The sequence below is a fragment of the Symphalangus syndactylus genome, chromosome X, assembly GCF_028878055.3.
Source record: "Symphalangus syndactylus isolate Jambi chromosome X, NHGRI_mSymSyn1-v2.1_pri, whole genome shotgun sequence".
Taxonomy (NCBI): Eukaryota; Metazoa; Chordata; class Mammalia; order Primates; family Hylobatidae; genus Symphalangus; species Symphalangus syndactylus.
The window spans coordinates 156,805,515-156,826,862 of NC_072447.2; the positions used below are offsets into that span (position 1 = coordinate 156,805,515).

At 55.0% G+C, this 21,348-nt stretch overlaps 3 protein-coding genes across 9 annotated transcripts; all 3 read right to left on the minus strand.

Annotated features, from left to right (window-relative positions):
* Positions 1-3,113: 3,113 nt before the first annotated feature.
* Positions 3,114-4,625, minus strand: LAGE3 (L antigen family member 3). The gene is made up of 3 exons (XM_055268871.2): positions 4,072-4,625; positions 3,629-3,757; positions 3,114-3,403 (listed from the first exon to the last, which is right to left on the minus strand). Exons 1-3 carry the CDS (start codon positions 4,257-4,259, stop codon positions 3,289-3,291), a joined length of 432 nt encoding a protein of 143 aa, XP_055124846.1. The 5' UTR covers positions 4,260-4,625; the 3' UTR covers positions 3,114-3,288.
* Positions 4,626-10,875: 6,250 nt separating this feature from the next.
* On the minus strand, positions 10,876-14,203 carry UBL4A (ubiquitin like 4A). 3 transcript variants are annotated; one of them, XM_063634535.1, is made up of 5 exons: positions 13,690-13,851; positions 13,381-13,486; positions 12,925-13,133; positions 11,062-12,807; positions 10,876-11,019 (listed from the first exon to the last, which is right to left on the minus strand). In XM_063634535.1, exons 1-4 carry the CDS (start codon positions 13,735-13,737, stop codon positions 12,697-12,699), a joined length of 474 nt encoding a protein of 157 aa, XP_063490605.1. In that variant the 5' UTR covers positions 13,738-13,851; the 3' UTR covers positions 10,876-11,019; positions 11,062-12,696. The 3 variants fall into 3 exon arrangements, with proteins under 3 accessions (XP_063490605.1, XP_055124845.1, XP_063490606.1); XM_055268870.2 differs by having other exon boundaries at positions 10,876-12,807; positions 13,690-13,862; XM_063634536.1 differs by lacking the exons at positions 10,876-11,019; positions 11,062-12,807; positions 13,381-13,486 and having other exon boundaries at positions 12,935-13,133; positions 13,690-14,203.
* A 266-nt stretch (positions 14,204-14,469) lies between these two features.
* Positions 14,470-17,896, minus strand: SLC10A3 (solute carrier family 10 member 3). Of its 5 annotated transcripts, XM_055268838.2 has the most exons (4): positions 17,705-17,782; positions 17,418-17,469; positions 15,744-16,242; positions 14,470-15,656 (listed from the first exon to the last, which is right to left on the minus strand). In XM_055268838.2, the coding sequence occupies exons 3-4, from the start codon at positions 16,098-16,100 to the stop codon at positions 14,667-14,669; spliced, it is 1,347 nt and encodes a 448-aa protein (XP_055124813.1). In that variant the 5' UTR covers positions 16,101-16,242; positions 17,418-17,469; positions 17,705-17,782; the 3' UTR covers positions 14,470-14,666. The 5 variants fall into 5 exon arrangements, with proteins under 5 accessions (XP_055124813.1, XP_063490604.1, XP_055124812.1 ...); XM_063634534.1 differs by lacking the exon at positions 17,705-17,782 and adding an exon at positions 17,878-17,896 and having other exon boundaries at positions 14,470-16,242; XM_055268837.2 differs by having other exon boundaries at positions 14,470-16,242; positions 17,705-17,793.
* Between the last annotated feature and the right edge of the window lie 3,452 nt (positions 17,897-21,348).

Genomic DNA, 21,348 nt, shown 5'->3' on the forward strand with positions numbered 1-21,348 from the left:
AGTAGAGACGGGGTTTTACCATGTTAGCCAGGATGGTCTCGATCTCCTGACCTCGTGATCCACCCACCTCAGCCTCCCAAAGTGCTGGGATTACAGGCGTGAGCCACCATGCCTGGCCTTTTTTTTTTTTTTTTTTGAGACAGGATTTTGCCCTGTTGCCCATGCTGGAGTGCAGTGGCAAAATCAACTCACTGCAGCCTTGATGTCCTGGGCTCAAGTGATCCTCCTGCCTCAGCCTTCTGAGTAGCTAGGATTACAAGTGCTTGCCACCATACCCAGCTTTTATTATTTTTTTTCTTTAGTAGAGATGGAGTCTTGCTGGTTTTGAACCTCCTGCGTGCAAGTGATCCTCCTGCTTTGGCCTCCCAAAATGCTGGGATTACAGTTGTAAGCCTCTGTGCCCAGCCAAGTGAGATGCAATTTTTTTCTTTTTTTTTTTTTTTTTTCTGAGACAGAGTTTCACTCTTGTTGCCCAGGCTGGAGTGCAATGGTGCAATCTTGGCTCACTGCAACCTCCGCCTCCCAGGTTCAAGTGATTCTCCTGCCTCAGCCTCCCGAGTAGCTGGCATTACAGGCATGTGCCACCACGCCCGGCTAATTTTGTATTTTTAGTAGAGACAGGGTTTCTCCATGTTGGTCAGGCTGGTCTCGAACTCCCGACCTCAGGTGATCCGCCTGCCTCAGCCTCCCAAAGTGCTGGGATTACAGGCATGAGCCACCGTGCCTGGCCTTTCTTCTTTTTTTGTTTTTGTTTTTTTTTGAGATGCAATTTTAAATAGGGTGGCTTGGACAGCCACCTGAGTTGGGTTTAAAAGCTGCCAGCTCCAGCCGTCCAGCTGTGGGGCCACGGTGCCAGACAGTGGTGGTGGTTGTAGGACCGTAGGTGTTTACCAAAACTAGACATGTCCACGTAACAACCAACTGCACAAATAAGGAATAAAATAATAAAGAGAAGGACGTGTGAGGCAGGACTGGATTGTAGCCCAGGATAAAGAGAAGTTGCGGGATGACAGCTGTGCCATCGGCCCAGACAGAACCATGTGGACAGAGGACAGAGGATAAGGGAGATGGCTGAAAATATTACCATCATATGATAATGACAACTAAGCCACAGGAAAACAAGGCAGTTTTTAACCTCAGGGGAAATCTCTCAGAAATGGATGGAATCTAACAGAAGCATCATGAGAGGAAGAGGAAGGGAAACAGAGCTAAACTGGGGCCAGGTGTGGTGGCTCGCACTTGTCATCCCAGCACTTTTGGAGGCCCAGGCGGGAAGATCACTTGAGCCCAGGAGTTCAGGACTAGTCTGGGCAACAAAGCAAGATCCCCTCTCTACAAAAAATAAAACATTAGCCAGGCATGGTGGTGCATGCCTGTGGTCCCAGTTACTCAGGAGGCTGAGGTGGGAGGATTGCTTGAGCCTGGGGACCAAGGCTGCAGTGAGCCGTGATTGTGCCAGCCTAGGTGACAGAGCCAGACCCTGTTATCAAAAATAATAATAATAATTAAAAAATAAAAGATCGGCTGGGCGCGGTGGCTCATGCCTGTAATCCCAGCACTTTGGGAGGCCAAGGCGGGTGGACCACCTGAGGTCGGGAGTTGGAGACTAGCCTGACCAACATGGAGAAACCCCGTCTCTACTAAAAATACAAAATTAGCTGGGCATGGTGGTGCATGCCTGTAATTCTAGCTACTTGGGAGGCTGAGGCGGGAGAATTGCTTGAACCCGGGAAGCGGAGGTTGCGGTGAGCCGAGATTGCACCATTGCACTCCAGCCTGGGCAACAAGAGCGAAACTCCGTCTCAAAAAAAAAAAAAAAAAAAAAAAAGTGAAAGATCTAAATTGTCAACTATTCATCAATAATTAATGTCTAAAAAATATTAAGAAAGGAATGAGAGCAAAAGAGAGGGAGAGAGGAAAGTGTCATCTTCATAAGCTGAAGGCGAGTGCCACCATCACCACTGGCAGAGCTCCCCAGATTCTACAAAGGGAAACTGTTCCTCCACAGGGAGTAATAGGGACTGGATATGTCGCGCCACATGAAAGAACACCCCAAACCAGACAAAATATATGGAATGCAGAGTATAAAAAAACTGGCTGTGGGCTAGTGAGGGACAGTGACGTGTGGGAGCTGGGAAACAGGGTAAGCCATGCGACTGGCCCGGTGTCCTGTGTGGAGTTTCCTGGTGGAGCCTGGCAGACAGCCGGACTTTAGGAGTTGAAACTCTGATTCAGAGCGGCCCAGCAGCTGGAGTTTGCAGGGCGGAGAACCAGAGAGAAGAGAGCTGCACAGGGAAAGAACCCTGGATATCCACAGAGGCTCCTGCTCCAGTGTTAAGCGGACTACGACTACTGGTGAGCACAGGCGTGTGAGGAAGCTACCCAAGACCGGGGAAGGCCATCACCCCAGCAGGAGAGGATGAACAGGAACTCCAGTGTGCAAGCAGGACAGGGACTAGCAGCTGTCCCCACCCACCAGGATAGAGAAGCTCATGTTCGCCTAGGCAGCACTGGCCAGGGTGCCCAGAATGGTGTTTGTTGCTTCCATAGAGGGAAACAAGCCTACAGTTAAGAGCTGCTCTGCTCCCACACAGCACATCTTCAAAGCAGGACTCAAAAGGATCAAACCATTTCCTTGTTTTCTGAGAATAAAAGCAGTGGTACCTCTTCCTTTCCACTCTCAGAAAATTTGATAGACTCTACAAAAGCGCCCTAAGGCTGGAGACACTGTATTTTCCAGGGAGCCGACTCGTTGCCCCAGACACTAGTCAATTGCCCCAGCACTTTCTTCACCGATCGTTAGAGGAAAAAAGCTCACGTTAGATTTAAAAATCAGGAAAAAAATTTAACACTAAACTTGCAAATATTATGTGGTGTATGTTACAGTTACACATTTACTATGTAAATGCAACTGTAAAACTGAGGAAGTATTCCAAAATGTTGACAGTAGTTAATCCTGAATGACAGACCCCAATTGATTTTCATTTTCTTCCATTTCCTAAATTGTCTTCAATTTCCTTGTACTCCTTCAATATCTGAATTCTAGAACCTCCCCAGCAACCCAAGCACAACAAGAGTATTGGGAGGTGCTGCAGCTGAAAATAAACTCAGACTTGGAATAGTAGCTCAGTTTTATTTTCCGTAGTAACAAACATTTAAGAACCAGATAAAACATGAGGCCCTCCCAGGAAAGTAGCAACTGTGGGAATTCCTGCCCTAGGGAAGGATGGACGCACTGCCTAGGAGGAGATGCAAAGTGGGACCTCGCTCCATTTTCCCAGGCCAGGCTTAGCGGGAAACGGGGGGCCCAAAGCGCTGCATGGTCCGCACCACCAGGGAAAGCTGGTCAAGAAAGTTGATGACGGAAATTCGGAGCAGGCGACAGTCTTCAGCTTTCCAGCGGCTAAAAGTGAGGGGAAAAGAAAATCAAATTGGAGGTGGCAACTCCTGGTCCCTCGCTCTGCCCCTCAGGCACCCAATACAGCAAACCCTTGGGAGCCCTGCCATTACACAGCCTCTCAGGCAGAGAGCGGCCCAGCGCACCTGGCGCTCCTTAGGGCTCATCCTTGGGTGTCCCCCATGTCTCCATCGGCCGCCTCCCCCAACCCCGGTCCCTTTCAGAACTTACACGACCAGGATCCTGCCGCTCACTGTGAGATCCTTCCCAACCACCCTTTGGTGGGGCTCGGCATCTGGTGCCAGGGACCCATGGGCGATTTCCGCCTCCAAGAGGGTCGGGAAAGGCACGCTGAGGGTGCTGGGGGTCATCCAGTTAAGGTGCCATCTGATACGATTTTGCCTATGTCTCAGGCCTTCTTGCTCCTCTGAAGCCCCCTCTCAGGTCACCCTGCCTAGCGTCACCCCCTTCACTCCCTACCTCGCCCAGGCCACTGTTAGCAGAGCTTCTCCCTCCATTTCAATTTCTTCCCCTCCTCCGACCACCTCTGACCGTATACCCCAGCCCCGGTCCCCCCTGCTCCCCTTTCCGTCGGCCCCCGCCTGCCCTCCTTTCTTTCTCCCTGAGTCCAGCTCTCGCCCCGCCGCAAGCAGCCCCCAGCTCGGAAAGGATACAATATGTGCGGCCGCACTCCTGACCCCCTGGCCGCAGACGCGGCGTCTCTGCCGGGACCTGGCGCGTGTGCTGGGGGAGCTCCACCGGCCGGAGCTGCGGCTGTGTCCGCGTCCCCGGGGCAGCTGTGGCCACCCTGGCCATCCCCGCCGTCGGCGCCTCCGCCTGCGTCTGCATCCGCGTCCCGCATGACCGCCGCCGCGCCGCTCCGACTCCACCCCCGAAGCGGAGGTCCTACGCCCCGCCCCCTCTGTGGCGCCTTCCCGAATCCCCGCCCCCTGCGCACGACTCCGCCCACACGCGCCTGCGCAGGCCGCTGGAGAGCCTGCCTGGCGCGTGGTTAGTTCCCGCCAAGCGGCCCTGCCGGGGGCCTTCTGAGACCCGGTCAGCCGTTGAGAGGCTGCGGTTTCCTCCAGAAACTCTGCCCCTTCGCGCGTAACTCGATTCCAGGGCGCTGGTGCAAACTGACCCACAGTTGGTCCGGCCCCAGGAAGCCAGCCCTGACGGGGCTTTTGAAGACACGGTGGTCGCCTATCCCAGAGGCGCACCCCGCGAGGCTCCGCCCCTAAGCGCCCCTTGTTACCTTAGCGCGCCTGCGCTGGCGGGACCTGCCGCCTCGTCCCTGGAGACCCCAGTGAGGCCCTGGGGTGCCTGGACGGCTTCCTGCCCTGTTTCTTACTTGGACCCAAGATCCCCAGGAGATGTGGCACAACGTCCATGCTGCGATTCGCAGAGGGAGGGTGGCAGGGTCGGGTAACCCCCAAGGATACTGCTCTTGCCCTCGACCCCAATGCCCAACCAGGGGGGCTTCACCATGGACTGTGAAGCATCGGATTTGCATTTTAGAGGAAGCATTTTAGAGTGGGTGGGCTGTGCAGAGCGGGAGCCTGTCAGCAGAAGACCTGCACGGAGGCGAAAAATGACAGGGCCTTGAACGAAAAGTACTGGCGGTGGGTCTAGGTCTAATATAACGTGAAAAATCAGATTGCACAACTATGAGTATGAAAATGCCAGTTTAGGCCAGGCGAAGTGATCCTCCTCCTTTGGAAGGCCAAGGGAGGAGGGTCACTTGGGCCCAGGAGTTCAAGACCAACATGGGCTACATAGTGAGACACCGTCTCTACAAAAAATACAAAAATAAATTTTAAAAATTAGCTGGGCGTGGTGAAGCGTGCCTGTAGTCCTAGCTTCTTGGAGGCTGAGGAGGGTTGATTGCTTGAGCCCAGGAGTTCGACACCAGCCTGGGCAACATAGTGAAACCCTGTCTCTACAAAAAATACAAAAATTAGCTGGGTGTGATGGTGCACACCTGTGGTCCCAGCTACTAGGGAGGCTGAGATGGGAGGACAGCTTGAGCCCGGGAGGCGGAGGCTGCAGTTAGCCGTGATCGCCCCACTGCACTCCAGCCTGGTTGATAGAGCCAGACCCTGCCTCAAAAAATAAAAGGCCAACTTAGTCTCTTACTGTACATATGTAGAGAAATCCTAGAACAATACAGCAACAGGTAAATCCTCGTGATCTCTGCTAATAGTATGGTGGGTGATTTTAATTCCCTTTTTGTGTTTTCCCTCCAATTTTTCCGAAGTGGTCTTTTATGACATTTACAATTAAAAAAAAGTATTTAAAGTGACATCAGTCCAGGCACGGTGGCTCACGCCTGTAATCCCAGCACTTTGGGAGGCCGAGGTGGGTGGATCACTTGAAGTCAGGAGTTCAAGACCATCCTGGCCAACATGGTGAAACCCCCGTCTCTACTAAAAATACAAAAATTAGCTGCGTGTCGTGGTGTGCGCCTGTAGTCCCAGCTATTTGGGAGGCTGGGACAGGGGAATCACTTGAACCCGGGAGGTGGAGGTTGTGGTGAGCCGACATCATGCCACTGCACTCCAGCCTGGGTGACAGAGATTCTGTCTCAAAAAGAAAAATAATAAAAATAAAAAAATGAATAAATAAAGTGACGTAAAATTTCCAACAGTGTTTGTCATGTTTGGACAACCTATTTTCCTCCTTTGCAGTCATAAGGAAGGATTAAACACTGAACTATATCAGCAAATCCTGTTGGGTTTCCCTCTGAAATAGGTTCCACATCAGCCCACTTCTCACTCTCCACTGCTAGTCTGCCGTGGAAGCCAGCATCTTTCCTTGACCTCCCTCAACAGCTTCCTGGCTGATTCTCTTTTACACTTTCCCCTCTACGACCTATTCACCACACCGCAGAATGACTTTCTAATTTCTAATTTAAATTGCATGGGGCTGGGCGCAGTGGCTCATGCCTGTAATCCCAGCACTTAGGGAGGCCAAGGCAGGAGATCACTTGAGGTCAGGAGTTCCAGACCAGCCTGACCAACATGGTGAAACCCCATCTCTACTAAAAATACAAAAATTAGCTGAGTGTGGTGGTGCACGCCTGTAATCCCAGCTACTCAGGAGGCTGAGGCAGGAGAATCGCTTGAACCCAGGAGGGAGAGGTTGCAGTGAGCTGAGATTGTGTCACTGCACTCCAGCCTAGGCGACACAGTGAGACTCTGTCTCGAAAAAAAAAAAAAAAATTGCATGGGATCACATCCCTGCTTAAAACCCTAAAATGATTTCCCTTTGCACTTGGACTAAAGTCCAAACTCCTTGCTCTGTCTTATAAAAGTCCAATGTGACCTAACTCCCAGCTCCTTCTCTTGCTTCTTACCCTGCCTGCCTGCTCCCTCATTCTTTGTGGCCTCTGGGACCTTCTCTCTGCTTCCGACCAAGGGCAGCCTGACCCCAGCCCTTTGCACTTATTCTTCTATTTGTAAGATGGTCCCCAAACTTTCTCATGGCTAGCTCCTCCTCGTCATTAGGACCTTGGCTCCAATGTCACCTCCAAGAGGCCTTCAGGATCACCAGTGTAACTCAGTATCCGCAGACATTCTTCATTACATTTGCCCATTTCAATTTACTGTATAGTCTTTCTTTCTTTCTTTTCTTTTTCTTTCTTTCTTTCTTTCTTTTTCTTTCTTTCTTTCTTTCTTTTTCTTTCTTTCCTCTTTCATTCTTTCTTTCTTTCTCTTTTTCTTTCTTTCCCTCCTCCCTCCCTTCCCTCCCTCTCTTCCCTCCCTCCCTCCCTCTCTCCTTTCCTTCCTTTCTTCCTTTTTCTGAGACAGAGTTTAGCTCTTGTTTCCCAAGCTGGAGTGCAATGGCATGATCTCAGCTCACTACAACCTCCACCTCCTGGGTTCAAGTGATTCTCCTGCCTCAGCCTCCCGTGTAGCTGGAATTACAGGTGCGTGCCACTATGCCCAGCTAATTTTTTGTATTTTTAGTAGAAACGGGGTTTCACCATGTTAGCCAGGATGGTCTCGAACTCGTGGCCTTGGGTGATCTGCCCGCCTCGGCCTCCCAAAGTGCTGAGATTACAGGCGTGAGCCACCGCGCCCAGCTTGCTCTCTTTCTTTTCTTTCTCTCTTTCTCTCTCTTTCTTTCTTTCCTTTTTCTTTCTCTCTTTCTCTCTCTTTCTTTCTTTCCTTTTTCTTTCTCTCTTTCTTACTTTTCTTTTCTCTTTCTCTCTCTCTCTCTCTCTTTCTTTTTCTTTCTGTTTTCTTTGAGACAGAGACTTGCTCTGTTGTCCAGGCTGGAGTGCAGTGGCACAACCTCAGCTCACTGCAACCTCCACCTCCTGAACTCAAGCGATTCTCCCACCTCAGCCTCCTGAGTAGCTGGGACTACAGGTGTGGTACAGCTGTGTGCCACCACGCTCGGCTAATTTTTGTAATTTTTTTTGTCCCCCCACCCCTAATTTTTGTATTTTTTGGTAGAGGTGGGGTTTCACTATGTTGCCTGTGCTGTTCTCCACCTCCTGGGCTCAAGTGATCCACTGCCTCAGCCTCCCAAAGCGCTGAGATTAAGGCGTGAGCTACTGTGCCCGGCCATATAGTATTTCTACCCCCACCCCCTCCAAAAAAAATGAGTTGGCTTGGCCAGGTGTCTTGACTCAAGCCTGTCATCCCAGAACTTTTGGATGCTGAGGTAGGAGGATCACTTGAGGCCAGGAGTTCGAGATTAGCCTGAGCAACATGGTGAGACACTGTCTCTACAAAAAAAAAAAAAAATTATTATATTTTAGCCAGGCCTGGCATGGTGGCTCACTCCTATAATCCCAGCACTTTGGGAGGCCGAGATGGATGGATCACCTGAGGTCAAGAGTTTGAGACCAGCCCGGCCAACATGGTGAAACCCCATCTTTACTAAAAATACAAAAATTAGTCGTTTGTGGTGGCAGGAGCTTGTAGTCCCAGCTATTCGGGAGGCTGAGACAGGAGAATAGCTTGAACCCGGGAGGCGGAGGTTGCGGTGAGCCCAGATCGCGCCATTGCACTCCAGCCTGGGCAACAAGAGCAAAACTCTGTCTCAAAAAAAAAAAAAAAAAAAAAAAATTTAGCCGGCTGTGACAGTGTGTGCCTGCGGTCCCAGCTACTAGAGAGGCTGAGGCAGGATTGCTTGAGCCCAGGAAGTCAAGGCTACAGTGAGCTATGATCTAGCCACTGCACTCTGCACAAGTAACAGAGTGAGACTCTGTCTCAATCAAACAAACAAACAAAAAAGTCCATGATATGCAGGAAAGAAAGCAGAGATAAAGGAAAGGTTTTTATAGGGAAATGGCAAGTAATAGCTGTGGAAAAAACTATCAGAAAATTACCATTTTTGCAACCACTAATGTAATAATTAATTGTTATTAACTTAATAATTGATTCAGGATGGCCAGGTGCAGTGGCTCACGCCTGTAATTCCAGCACTTTGGGAGGCTGAGGCGAGTGGATTGCGAGGTCAGGAGTTCGAGACCAGCCTGGCCAACACAGTGAAATCCCATCTCTACTAAAAGTACAAAAAAAACTAGCCGGGTGTGGTGGCACGCACCTGTAGTCTCAGCTACTCAGGAGGCTGAGGCAGGAGAATCTCTTGAACCCAGGAGGCAGAGATTGCAGTGAGCCGAGACCACGCCATTGCACTCCAGCCTGGGTGACAGAGCGAGGCTCCATCTCATGAAAAAAAAAAAAAATGATTCAGGCAAGGATTGTCACTGGATGGCAAAAGCATTAGCTGAAAGGTTGTTGGGGACAGGATATTCACAAAGCCCCCAAATATTACCCCAAATTACTTGTGAATCAGGAAGGGAAACTGCATCTTTACAGGGGAGAGATCTGGCAGCAGCCACCTGGACCACCTGATCAAACTAAGCCTCTTCAACAGTGGGGCAGCCTGACCCTGCCAGCTGCCTGATGAGGGGGCTGGGGGTGAGTGTGGTCAGAGGAGGAAAGGATACAGTATCAGCTGCCCTGCCCTGGGTGCTTCCAAAAATATTCTTGCCTGATTGCCTGTGGAGAATGGCTGGTTGGGAGAGGCAAAGATGGCCTCCTGCTCCCTCAGAAGCCTGGCTGAGTGGCACTGCCATTCATCCCGTTGGGCCATGGAGAAAATGTGTGTGCTGAGGAGCTGGCCAGTGCTGGATGTGCGTGCCAAGAGGGAAGGGACTGTGTCTTCCAGTCTCAGGGTTGCCAGCACTTGGGACACAGGGGGGCACTCAGTGATGAGCAGGGTGTCTGCAGCAAAGTCAGGCGCTGTCTGGAAGACATCCCGGGATGAGACATGGACATGGCAGTGAGGCACAGAAATAGCAAGCAAGCTGGATGAGCTCCCCAAGGAGTGATAGAGAGAGAAGAGAAGGGGCTCAGGGACAGAGCCCTGGGGCGCCAACACTGAGGGGTGGGGTGTGTGTGAAAAACCAGCAAGAGAGCCTCAGGAGCAAGAGGTGGAAACAGCAGGAGAGCGAGGGCAGAAGAGGGTGAGGAATGGGGACTGCCAGCCAGTCAGTGGGGCCCCGAAGGTGTATGCAGGCTGGAGGAGGACAGGGCAGTTGCTGTGTGTCTCTCATCTCTCCTGAAGGCTTTTCAGGGCTGGGAGGCTCAAGGCTGGCCACCTCTGCTGCATCTACTCCTGGGAGGACCAGGCCCGGGCAGATCTATTGGAGCTGGTGAGGCTCACATGGGACACCTGCAAAGTGCCAGCAAAGTGTGGGCACAGCTAATCCATTGCCGGGAACCTCCCCACCCCAAGGCAAGTGCTGCTGCCCTCTGAGGCCGCTCTTCCTCCCGTGGGCCCTTGGGAAACGACACCAAAAGCATCTCATCCCAGCTGGGCCCTTCACTCATGCTGCTATCTCCTGATGTCATTGTAGTCACACCATGGCCGCAGGACTCAGATACCGTCCCGAGGCCCCTCCCTGAGGGGCAGGTGGTGGGTCTCAGGGCCCTTCACCGGGCAGGTGGCAGTGGATGACTCGGCGCTAACTCTCAGGGTGGACAATTGGCTCAGAGGGGTGCAGCACCTGCAGTAAACATTCTGAGCCCCGTAAAAGGATCTCAGCATTGCGGGGGGGCTGCAGCCTGTGGCTGCTCCATCTTCTTGCAGAATCCCCAGTGTCCTCTAATGATCCCCCACTTCCTGTCTCCCATCCCGGCAGTGTTTCCTCTCTCTGGTGCTTTCCCTAACCCAAGCCTCAGAAAACGCTGTCCCTGTGTGGTCTTGATGCCTCCAGCCCTCTCCTCCACTACCTGCAAGGTGGCCCTGATCTGACACATGCATGCCCCCGTAGTGGACAGCTGCCATTTGCGGCTACCATTGAGGATATCCATTCATCCAGCCCTCCTCCAGAGCCTTCTGTCCCTTGCACAGCCCATGTGTGTCCAGCGAAGTGGCCCCATGCCTAGCGCCAGGGAGCCAGCCCTGACGGAGAATTACCCCCTACCCCAGCCAAAATGATTGGACGCACAATCCAGTTCTGACCAACGAGAAGAGTGTTTATTTGCTGGGGGCATCTGAGACAGCAGAGGTGCTACACAGAGAAGATGCTGCTCTGGCAGTGAGGGAGGGATTCCGTGGAAGCCGCAGGCAGCCATCTTTTCATCCTCGGAGGTGGTGGCCTGGGATGTAGCAGATACAAACGCAGAGGCAGGCAGGAAGACACTGGATGAAATTGCTCACCTGCTGCCAATGCCAATACCACTGGACTTTTCACTTTCATAAACCAAGAAATTTCCGTTAACTGATTAAACAAATTGCCTTTATTGTTAAACCAATGATTGGATATCAGAAACAGCCTAGCTAATATAGCTCCTTTTGGATAAAAGTAGAAGTCTCACATTCACCGTTAATGTTATTTCACTTTCCAAAATCAATTTCCTGGCACCACACAAACAAGAACACTGGTAAATGTATCACCTGAGCTGCAGGCCACACATGCTCACAAGTGTGTCCCTGCCATAGGTGGCTTTGAAGTCATATACATGGCTCTCTAGCTCTCGTGGGGGGCCAGGGGCTTCTGTGTGCTCTTCAAAGCCTTCACCCATTGGGCCTCTGTCCATCTTTCCAGCCTGGGGATCCAATATTTGCCCCACAAGGCCCAGGCAGGAGGGCCTCCAGCACGCGCAGCCCTGACCACACTGTGAGCAGCTCACTTGGCAAGGGTGAAGGGCCGGAGTGGCGTCCTCCTGCTGTGGCTTCCTTCCAGCCTCTACCACCCCTGGGGGCCTACTCCAAGGAGCAGGTGGTTAGATGTACTCTTGTGCCCGCACACAGGGCAGGGTGGAGGAGGAGGAACCAGAAGCCAGCCCATGCTTCTGCTCCCACCCTGGCACCCCAAGGTTTCCTCTCAGGCAAGAAGGAGCACACGAAGTGAGCCCCTGTACACAGGTGGCTGGGATGTGTTCATCTTCCACAGGGAGGCGAGTGCTGGGGACGAGGACAAAGGCCTACGCCCAGTCCCAGCTCTGACACTGCCTTGCTGAGTCACCCATCAGCCCTAACGCTTCCTGGAGGAGACAAGCAGATAGGGTGCCCCAGAGAGGAGCTGTGTCACTAAGGGCCAGGACATCCCATCTCTGGGTCACACTTGGCCATGGCTTCACTTTTGGCTTCAGTTTGTTTACCCAACAGAAGGGAGAGGGGCCCTGTGAGACAGAGGACACTGACTCAGGTCGGGGAGTGGCCCTCACTGTATAGAGTCCGTGGCTGGGGACCAAGTGGCACTGAGACTCGCCCAAAGTCACATCACAGAGCTGGGGTGCCTTGCTGACTCCCTGGCCCCAACCTGCTTTTCCATTTGTCGAACGCACACTGGCACACTGGCTGCAGCAGCTGCGGGGGTGGGGGGGTTCCAGGGCTGGCTGTCACTTGGCCTCCTGCAGAGGTAAGCTGAGGGCTATGTTGGACCCGCCAGAAGTCAGGTGACAGCTGCTTTCCCTTTCAGGATCGGGAGGGAGTCACCTGAGGGTATATTCTCAGTGGGCTAAACATGACATGCGAGAGCCCAGCTCTCCAAGCGGCCCCTTCCTCCTTCTCACACCAAGGCACTTTCAGAAGCCGCTGGATTCCGACTGGGGCTCTGCCACTTCATCACCGGTGCCTCTGCTGTGCTGGCTCACCTCTTCTGAGGGTGTGGAAGCAAACCCAGGTCAAGCTGTGAGGAGTGCCTAGCACCTGGCCAGAGCCAGGTACATGCCAGCTATTATTATGATGAGCCCAACTGCAACAGGAGAACACACTTAGTGCGACATGCCCCTGTAGCCTGGCGTTGGGCACCTCCCCATGCTCTGAGAATTCTATTTGGAGAAGCCTTTCTCCATTGTCTCAGTCACTTCAGGGTGCAGGAAGCGGCTGGCCAACCGTTCGATGTCGTCCAGCGTCAGGCGGCCCAGGGACCTCTCGTAATCCTGGGGAGAGAAGGGCAGGAAGATTCAGGGACTGCCAGTGGGGGCCATACACTGCAACAGAGGTAGGCGCTGGGAGCAACTGGGCCTGGAGAGGATGCCCAGGGTTACCCTTCTCACCCTCTGTAGCTGTTCCAGGACCCTGTTGGCATCTGCCGCACTGAAGTGGCGGGCCAAGACTTTGGAGATCAGCTGCCAGACCTGCGGGGGTGGGGAGTCGGCCAGCCTCTGGGCCTCGCCTTCTTCTAGTAGCACCTTCTCCAGGGGTTTGACCACTAGGTTGAGCTTGGAGTTGGGCCCGATGCTATAATCCGAGAGTCGTTTCCCATCTGCCAAAGACAGATCGATGGGTTCCTCATCCTCCGCCGCCGTGGGGGTGGCCCGGGACGCGAGGCCGCCTCGGCGGCGGGAGCGGAGCGCTGCGGCATCCGGCTGTGAGGCATGCGGTCGCCTCCCTTGGGGTCATGTGGCGCTTGGCGCCGGCACCCCGACCCGACACACGGCTGCCGGCCTCGGCCCGCGCACCCCGGTCCCGCTTCCTGCGGGGCTCCCTGGGCGTCTCCTCTCCCTGGGTACCTGCCAGGGCCTTGCCCTTGAACAGCAGCCGCTGCTGGCGCACGGGGACGTTCAGCTTCTCGGAGACCAGCTGCTTCAGCGTGGACACCAGCTCGTCCTCTGGCACCTGGCCGCGCGGAGGGTGGGGGCCAAGGGTTGAGCCCGCGGCCCCCAGGCGGCGAAGCCCACGCATCCGCTCCCGAGGGCAGCTCTCCCGGCTCCCAGCCCTCGGCCCGGCCGCCCCGTGCCCGCCCTCGGCCCTGCCGGTCCCCCTGCCAGGAGCGGGCGAGAGAGCGCGCCGGACCCGGCGGCCTGGCCCGGGGACCCTACCTGCAGGCTGCACTCGCGGCCCTGCAGCGCCTTCACCGTCAGCTGCATGGCGGTCGCGACAGCGTCCACTCGGGCCGGCGCGCACCCCAACCACCCCCCGCCGCGCGCCGCCGCCCCGGGCGCGCGCTGGAACCGCCCGCCACCGCCGGAAGCAGCGAGAGGGGCGCGCCCGCCGCCCGTACTTCCCGGCCCCGCCCTCCTGCCCCGTCCACGCCCCGGCCCCGCCCCCCGGCCCAACTGCGCCCCGGGAGGAGTCCCCCCGGGGTCCCGCCTAGCACACGCGCAGCGACCGCCCAGGCCGGCGGACCCCTCCCAAAGCAGCAGCGCGGGGGAGTTGGGAGCAGGAACCAGTGGGGCCAGGTTGGCGTCATCTGGGAGCTGGGGCATGGAGAAGGAAGGGCCAGAAGGTACGCTCGCCCCCGCGGACTGCCTGGACCACCCCACGCGCCAGGACTGCTGGCGGCGCCTGGCCCTGCATACCCACAGACGGCCCGCCCCCACTCCCTGTCTGGTGGCTTTTTCTGCCTCCTCCTTTCTGGTCTGGCTGCGAAACACCCCACTGGGCTTGAGAGGGGGCAGGGGGGCCACGCCTCTGCCCTCATCCTCCCACCTCTCCCAGAGTGGGGACATGCCTGGGGAGGGCTGATAGAGAAAGCCTATGCAGGGGTCACCGTGTCACCCAAGCTGGCCCTCCACCCTGGTCCACACTTACCCAGCAAGCACACTCTTTCTACCCCCACGCCCAGGCCCCAAAGGGCAAAGAGTAGAAGGGACCCAAGCTTGCTTCTCTGTTTTATTGAAATATATTTTCTGGGCAGTGCCCACCTACCTAACTCAGCATTGGCCTCTTTGGCACTGAAAGCTGGAGAATAAAAAATCAGTAAAAAAAATAAGCCTGGATTTTTCTGAGTGCATAGTGCATGAGAACTTTGGTGGAGTGTGGGGGCTGGGGCTGATGAAATCTTGACCCAGAGCCCTCAGGGAACTGGGAACAGGCTGCTGTAGATGAAGTGACCGATGACCAAGGCCAGCATCTCGGAGGTGCCGCTCAACGCCACAATGAAGGGGGCCTGGGAGGCATAGTCAGCTTGAAGGCGGCGGAGGGATAGCTGCAGCATGGCCAAGGCCAGCAGGCTGTTCTGCACCCCTACCTCAATGCTGACCGTCCGCCGCTGGGCCACTGGCAGCTTCAGACACGTGGCTAGGCAGTAGCCCACCAACAGGCCAACCAGGGGCACCGTGATACCCACCAGTACGATGGGTAGCCGGACGCCTGCCAGGATGAAGACCCCCATGCGATAGGCCAGGAAGAGGCCGCCCAGGAGGAGCACAAAGCTGAAGGGCTTGATGACCTGCAGCAGCAGCTGGGAGAACTTGGGGAGCTTGGACTTGATCAGCACACCCACTGCTATGGGGATGGCGATGAACAGCAGGGTCCCCAGGATCTTGGAGATGGGCACGTGGAGTGTTTCATGGATGCTGAGCAGGCGGCTGTAGATGGCCGAAGACAGAGGCAAGAAACCAGTGGCAGCCACCGTAGAGATGAAAGTCATGGAGATGGCCAGGGTGACGTCCCCTCCAAGAAGGAGGCTGAAGAGGTAGCTCCCCCCGCCGCCAGGCGACGAGCAGGTGATGATAAGGCCCAGAGCCAGAGCCTTGGGCAGCATGAAGACCTTGGCCATGAGGAAAGCGTACAAGGGCATGACCAGAAACTGGCCCAGGAGGCCCAGCAGCATGGGCTGGGGGCTCTGCATGAGCCCCTTCAGAACCTCGAGTTCCACTTTGCACCCAAACGAACACTTGTTGACAAAGATAAGAGGCAAGAGCAGGTAGAGTATTGGGTTTTCCGAGAAGTGGGCCAGGTCGGCGCTGAGGGTGGCAGGGGTGTCTTCAGCAGGTGAGACCTTGATGCAGAAGTCTCTCCGCTCCTCAATCAGCATGGGCGGGGCCTCATGGGCGTCCACGAGCTGGATGTGGAGTGGGGCCAGCCCAGCCAGGCCTGAGTGGATGCCCACCACAAAGCCACCCCCGCCTCCCCAGGTTATGGCACTCACGTTCTTGATGGTCAGCACCTCTGTGTCCAGGGATGTGACCCTGAGCATGGGGCCGGGCGCCGTCCTGTTGGCCTGGCCTGGGTACTGGCTGGAGATCACAATGATGCCTTCACTCTCCTCAGGAAACTCAAACTCCATCACAGAGCCATCTCCAATGCTCAAGTAGCGGCCCCCAGTCGGTGGCACAGTGTGACCCCCAGCAGTGCTGAGGCTGGTGCTGGCTGTCCCTCGGGCCCCCCACGGCAGGCTGATGAGCAGCAGGGCAGCTCTGAGCATGCCTAAGGGACCTGTGCCACCACCCTCGCCTCCCAGACCAGGCCACTGCTGAGAGCTGCCCTTGCCCTGCATTAACACCATGGCTCTTCCTGGAGGACGGATGGCGTGCCCAGGCCCTCTGCGGCTTAGGAGAACATCCCCACTGGTGCTGTTGGGTTGTCCTGAGAAGGGTTCATGGGTGGGTCCCAGTCCTGCGCTGTCTTCCTTGATGGCAGGGCTCTCCCTGAGGAGGTAAGGGACACAGAGAGGCAGCTGGTGAGGGCGCGCAGTCAAGAACCCAGGAGCATGGGGATCTGGAAGCCCACTGCTCAGAGTAAAACTCAGCAGGGACCCTTGCCCCACACTCAGGAATGCAGAGGCAATGCCTAGTGCTGGCCCTTGAGTGCCATTCAGCTGTGGCTCCCTGGCGCACTCTACCTGCCCCTACAGTGACTCAATGAGGGTCCTGCTGCGAAACAGGTCCTCCCTCCCCAGGGAAGTTGCCAGAAGGGGCAGCAGGAGTGGATCAGACAGAGCCACATGTCTACTGGGGGGGTTTCTCCTCCTTTTGTCAGAGCTCCCACTGGTCCGAGACTTTGAGCTCCCAGAGCCACTGCGTTACATCTGAGAGGCTGTGCTCAGAGTGCAGAGCCCCTCCGCATGCCCACATGCGCCCCTATCAGAGCCTCAAACTCCCAGTGGAATTATGAGTGTTTCTAGCGGCCAGCAACACCCCCTTCCACTTCTCAATTTGGGCAGCGACCACCGTAGTGTCACATCACCTGCTAGAACTGGGGCAACCAGGATGGAGACACAACAGCTTTATGTCACCCCTGTCAGTTGCCTCATGCACTGTTGTGTCCCAGTCCTAGAAGAGGACTGCCTCTGTAGATCCTATCCATCTTTGGCCCTGGCCTCCCATCATCTGAGACTGGGGTGAGGCAGAAGTAGGGAGCAGAGGTTAGGTTAAGCCAAAGGTTCATCCCGGCGAGCCTCCCCTATCCCTAGCTTAGGATGACATGGCCTCTGCTGGCTTGAAGTTCGGGTCACTTACCCTGGAGGCCTTGGTCCAGCCATGTGTCTTACCTCTGAAGAGGGAGGCAGGAAAACCAGTGGGGTGGGAGAAGCAAAGTAGAGGAGCTAAGATGAAGGCACCAGGACTGAAGCCACCAGGGTGATACGAACCAGTTCAGAAGGGAAAGGTGAGGGGCCATCCACCCCATGCCCCATCCCTCCAGTAGGGCTGGCGGCTCTGAGTCATTCCAAGAGGGGTTTGGCCCAGATCCCACACCATTTCTGCTTGAGGGCCCGACAGAGTTTGAGCAGATGCACCCACAAGGCAGGGGAGGGAGTCCCGGCCCTTCCAAAACGGCCAGGTGTTCGGGGTAACTGGCAGTGCTAACAGGGGCTCCTCCCTACCTGGGAGTCCGGAAGTTGTCGGACGGGTCGCTAGCAGAGCTCAGGCGCGAACCTGGGAGGGAGGAAAGGAAGGGCACGCCGCCGTCCCACAGCCGGCGACCCGCTCGGGCCGTCGCGGGGTCTGGGGGGGCCCCTTACGCCATTCCTGGGCCCCGCGGCCCCGCCAGGCCTCGCAAACGCGCGGCGGCGGCGGCGGCCCTTCCCTGCCAGGCCCGGCCGGGCGCCCGAGTGGGCGATCGAGGAGCGGGGTCGGGGCCAGAGGCCGCCTCCCTTCCGGAGGCTCTCACCTGCCACAGCCACCGCGCAGCTCAGCTGCAGCGTCTGCCTGGCCGGCAGACGCCCGCGAGCTCGGCCTGTCAGGGCCCCGCCCCACCTAAGCCCCGCCCTTCCCGCCCTTCCCCGCCCCGCGCGTCAGGGCCCCGCCCCTCCTTCAGCGTCCCGCTCAACTCCGGCTGCTCACTGGGTTCGGACCGGTTGTGACGTCTCTGGGAGTGATGCGGCGGCGCGGGCGCGGTGCGGGTGAGCTGGTCGGCGCTCGGCGCTGCCTGGACCAATCGCTTGGCAGCGCATCTGAACCTGCTGTGATCGCTGGGGCGACCCGCCCTGGGAGGGAGCCCCAGGCATTCCCGATGACGCTGCGACCTCTAAAGGCAGTGGGACAGAGGGTTAGACGTTAGCAGGGCTGGGACGCCCTTGGGCTGCTGCTAGGGCTGGGAGCCCGGGGTTAGGATTTTGGCCACGTTGCCGCTCAGGGTGCCCAGCCCTGGGGCCCCAGGGCTGAGTTTGACCGACCTGGACGCCAGGCTCTGTGCGGAGTTCCTCCTTTCGTTCAAGTATTGACCGAGCGCCTATTTCTATTTTATGTATTTATTTTCTGAGACTGAGTCTTGCTCTGTCACCCAGCCTGGAGTGCAGTGGCGTGATCTCGGCTCACTGCAACCTCCGCCTCCCAGGTTCAATCCATTCTCCTCTCTAAGCCTCCCGCGTAGCCAATATTACAGGCGCCCGCCCCCGCGCCTGGCTAATTTTTGTATTTTTAGTAGAGACGGGGTTTCACCATGTTGGCCAGGTTGGTCTCGAACTCCTGACCTCGTCTGCCGCCCGCCTCGGCCTCGCAAAGTTCTGTGATTACAGGCGTGAGCCACTGCGCCCGGCGTAGGCCAATTTCTATACCGTGGAACATTAAGTGGACTCGTCTGCTTTTCCAGACTTTGGCGCCACTAGCAAGGTGCAGAGGCTTCGTGGTAAAGGAAGAGAAAGAAGGCAGAAAGTTGGGGAAAAATATGATGGGAATGTGTAGAAAGAAGGTCGGAAGACAGTACAGAAGTGCAGAGTGGAGGGGGATCATATGTTCCCAAAGCTTATTGGTGCAACTGGAATCAATCTGCACACTTCAACCTCTTGTCAAGACTGTGATGGAGTCGGAGGTATTTGCCCCGGGTAGGTGCACAAGACACATGGTTGCAGATGTGAAAACAAAACAGAACAAAACCACCCGTGTCTCTAATGTTTCAAATGAATAATATACATTTGTTTTTATTATTTATTTATTTATTTATTTTTGAGACAGGGTCTCGCTCTGTCGCCTAGGCTGGAGTGCAGTGGCTCAAGCTCGGCTCACTGCAACCTCTGCCTCCCGGATTCAAGCGATTCTCCTGCCTCAGCCTCCTGAGTAGCTGGGATTACAGGCGAGCGCCACTACCACCGGGCTAATTTTTATATTTTTTAGTAGAGATGGGGTTTGCCGTGTTGGCCAGGCTGGTCTCAAATTCCTGACCTCAAACGATCCACCCGCCTCAGCCTCCCTAAGTGCTGGGATTACAGGTGTGAGCCAACACACCCAGCCAAATAATATACTTTTAATAAATTTATTGACATTTAAATTTATTTTAAAACTTTATTTATTTATTTAGAGACAGGGTCTCACTCTGTTACCCAGGCTGGAATGCAGTAGTGCCATCATAATCACTGCAGCCTCGAACCCCTGGGCTCAAGCAATCTTCCCGCCTCAGTATCCCAAGTAGCTGGGACTACAGGAGCATGCCACCATGCCCAGCTTAAAAAGTTTATTTTTGGCCGGGTGCGGTGGCTCACGCCTGTAATCCCAGCACTTTGGGAGGCCGAGGCGGGCGGATCGCAAGGTCAGGAGATTGAGACCATCCTGGCTAACACGGTGAGACCGCGTCTCTACTAAAAATACAAACAAATTAGCCGGGCATGGTGGTGGGTGCCTGTAGTCCCAGCTACTTGGGAGGCTGAGGCAGGACAATCTCTTGAACCCCTGGTCGGGGGAGGTTGCAGTGAGCCGAGATTGCGCCACTCTTCTCCAGCCTGGGCGACAGAGCGAGACTCCGTCTCAAAAAAAAAAAAAAAATGTTGATTTCTGTGTGTGTTTTGCAGAGTTAAAGTTAGTATGTGCGCATAATATGAGCAAATAGACATATGCTGAGGGTTGTTATAAGGGTTTGATGTGTGGATGATCAGAAACATTTGCAGCCATAGCTCTCAGCCATTCTTTAGCCTCCAGGGATCAGTAAGGCATAAGCGATTTGTGTGTTTGTACTTGGTGTTCTGGAAAGGTTGTTCTGTCCCTTTCAAATGGGGTTGAAGGGTCCTGATGGAAGTAGACAGTATTTAGACTAGGACAGGTGAGAGGGCTGGACTAGGCACATGCTGGGGCTGAAGATTGCAATTTGGAAAATGGCAGTAAGGGTAGGGATTGTCTGAGGATGGGGTAAAATTGGCCAGAGGGAGAAAGGAGTCAGCTGGAAAAGCCAAAGAAGGAAAACCAAAAAGTTGTGTCCTTCTTGAAGGAAAAGTGAATTTTTGTATTCCACTTGCCTGTGGTCTTGGGCCTGCCTGACACTGTCAGTGAAACTCACCTGGAACTAGCCACTTGGCAGCCACCTATTCTTGTTTTTGCCAGGTGTCAAGGAGAGCAAATGCAGTCAATCACTTCAGCCTTCCCTGAAAAGCCCAAGTGGGCAGGTGGGATATCTGACATGAAGAATTTGGTGGCTTTGTCTGCAGGAAAAGGGAATAGCTAAATTAAAGGCAAGAGAATGTTCCTAGTTGGTTTAGGGAATTAGTAATTTACCCCAGGGTGCGGGTGGCTCACGCCTGTTATCTCAGCACTTTGGGAGACCGAGGTGGGTGGATCACTTGAGCTCAGGAGTTCAAGACCAGCCTGGGCAACATGGCAAAACCCTGTCTCTACAAAAAATACAAAAATTAGCCTGGTGTGGTGGCATGCGCCTGTACTCCCAGCTACTCGGGAGGCTGATGTGGGAGGGTCGCTTGAACCGGGGGAGATGGAGGCTGCAGTGAGCTGAGATCGCGCCACTGCACTCCAGCCTGGGCAACCAAGTGAGACCTTGTCTCAAAATAATAATAAGGAGGAAGAGGTGAGGATCTAGTGCCCAAAGAGAAGTCATCTGGACCAAAAAAACAGATGGAACAAATGATAGCAACAGCTGAAACGACATCAACACATTTCAGATGGGAGGCCTGCTAGGTACTATGTAATAAGGTCACAGTGGTGACCCTGAGAGGTGTGCCTACCTCTGCTCTTGAGGCAGGGACCTCCAGAAACAGTATTTTTTTTTTTTTTTTTGAGACAGAGTCTCACTCTATCGCCTGGGCTGGAGTGCAGTGGCACGATCTCGGCTCACTGCAACCTCTGCCTCCCGGGTTCAAGTGATTCTCCTACCTCAGCCTCCCAAGTAGCTGGGATTACAGGTATGTACCACCACACCCAGCTAATTTTTGTATTTTTAGTAGAGATGGGGTTTCACCATGTTGGCCAGGCTGGTCTCAAACTCCTGACCTCAGGTGATCCACCCACCTCGGCCTCCCAAAGTGCTGGGATTACAGGCATGAGCCACCGTGCCTGGCCCAGAAAGAGTATGTGATAAATAAGGAGGCCAGGTGA

Excerpts from the sequence above, each read along its gene's own strand:
- LAGE3 (XM_055268871.2), bottom strand. The coding sequence starts at position 4,259 with ATGCGGGACGCGGATGCAGACGCAGGCGGAGGCGCCGACGGCGGGGAT. Across the intron at positions 3,758-4,071 it reads GGAGTGCGGCCGCACATATT|CACCCTCAGCGTGCCTTTCC; the intron begins GTATCCTTTCCG and ends GATGACCCCCAG. Across the intron at positions 3,404-3,628 it reads AGCGGCAGGATCCTGGTCGT|CCGCTGGAAAGCTGAAGACT; the intron begins GTAAGTTCTGAA and ends CCTCACTTTTAG.
- UBL4A (XM_055268870.2), bottom strand. The coding sequence starts at position 13,737 with ATGCAGCTGACGGTGAAGGCGCTGCAGGGCCGCGAGTGCAGCCTGCAG. Across the intron at positions 13,487-13,689 it reads GCCGCGAGTGCAGCCTGCAG|GTGCCAGAGGACGAGCTGGT; the intron begins GTAGGGTCCCCG and ends CCGCGCGGCCAG. Across the intron at positions 12,808-12,924 it reads TCCTGGAACAGCTACAGAGG|GATTACGAGAGGTCCCTGGG; the intron begins GTGAGAAGGGTA and ends TTCTCTCCCCAG.
- SLC10A3 (XM_063634533.1), bottom strand. The coding sequence starts at position 17,221 with ATGGGGTGGATGGCCCCTCACCTTTCCCTTCTGAACTGGTTCGTATCA. Across the intron at positions 16,243-17,084 it reads TCCTGCCTCCCTCTTCAGAG|GGAGAGCCCTGCCATCAAGG; the intron begins GTAAGACACATG and ends TTACCTCCTCAG.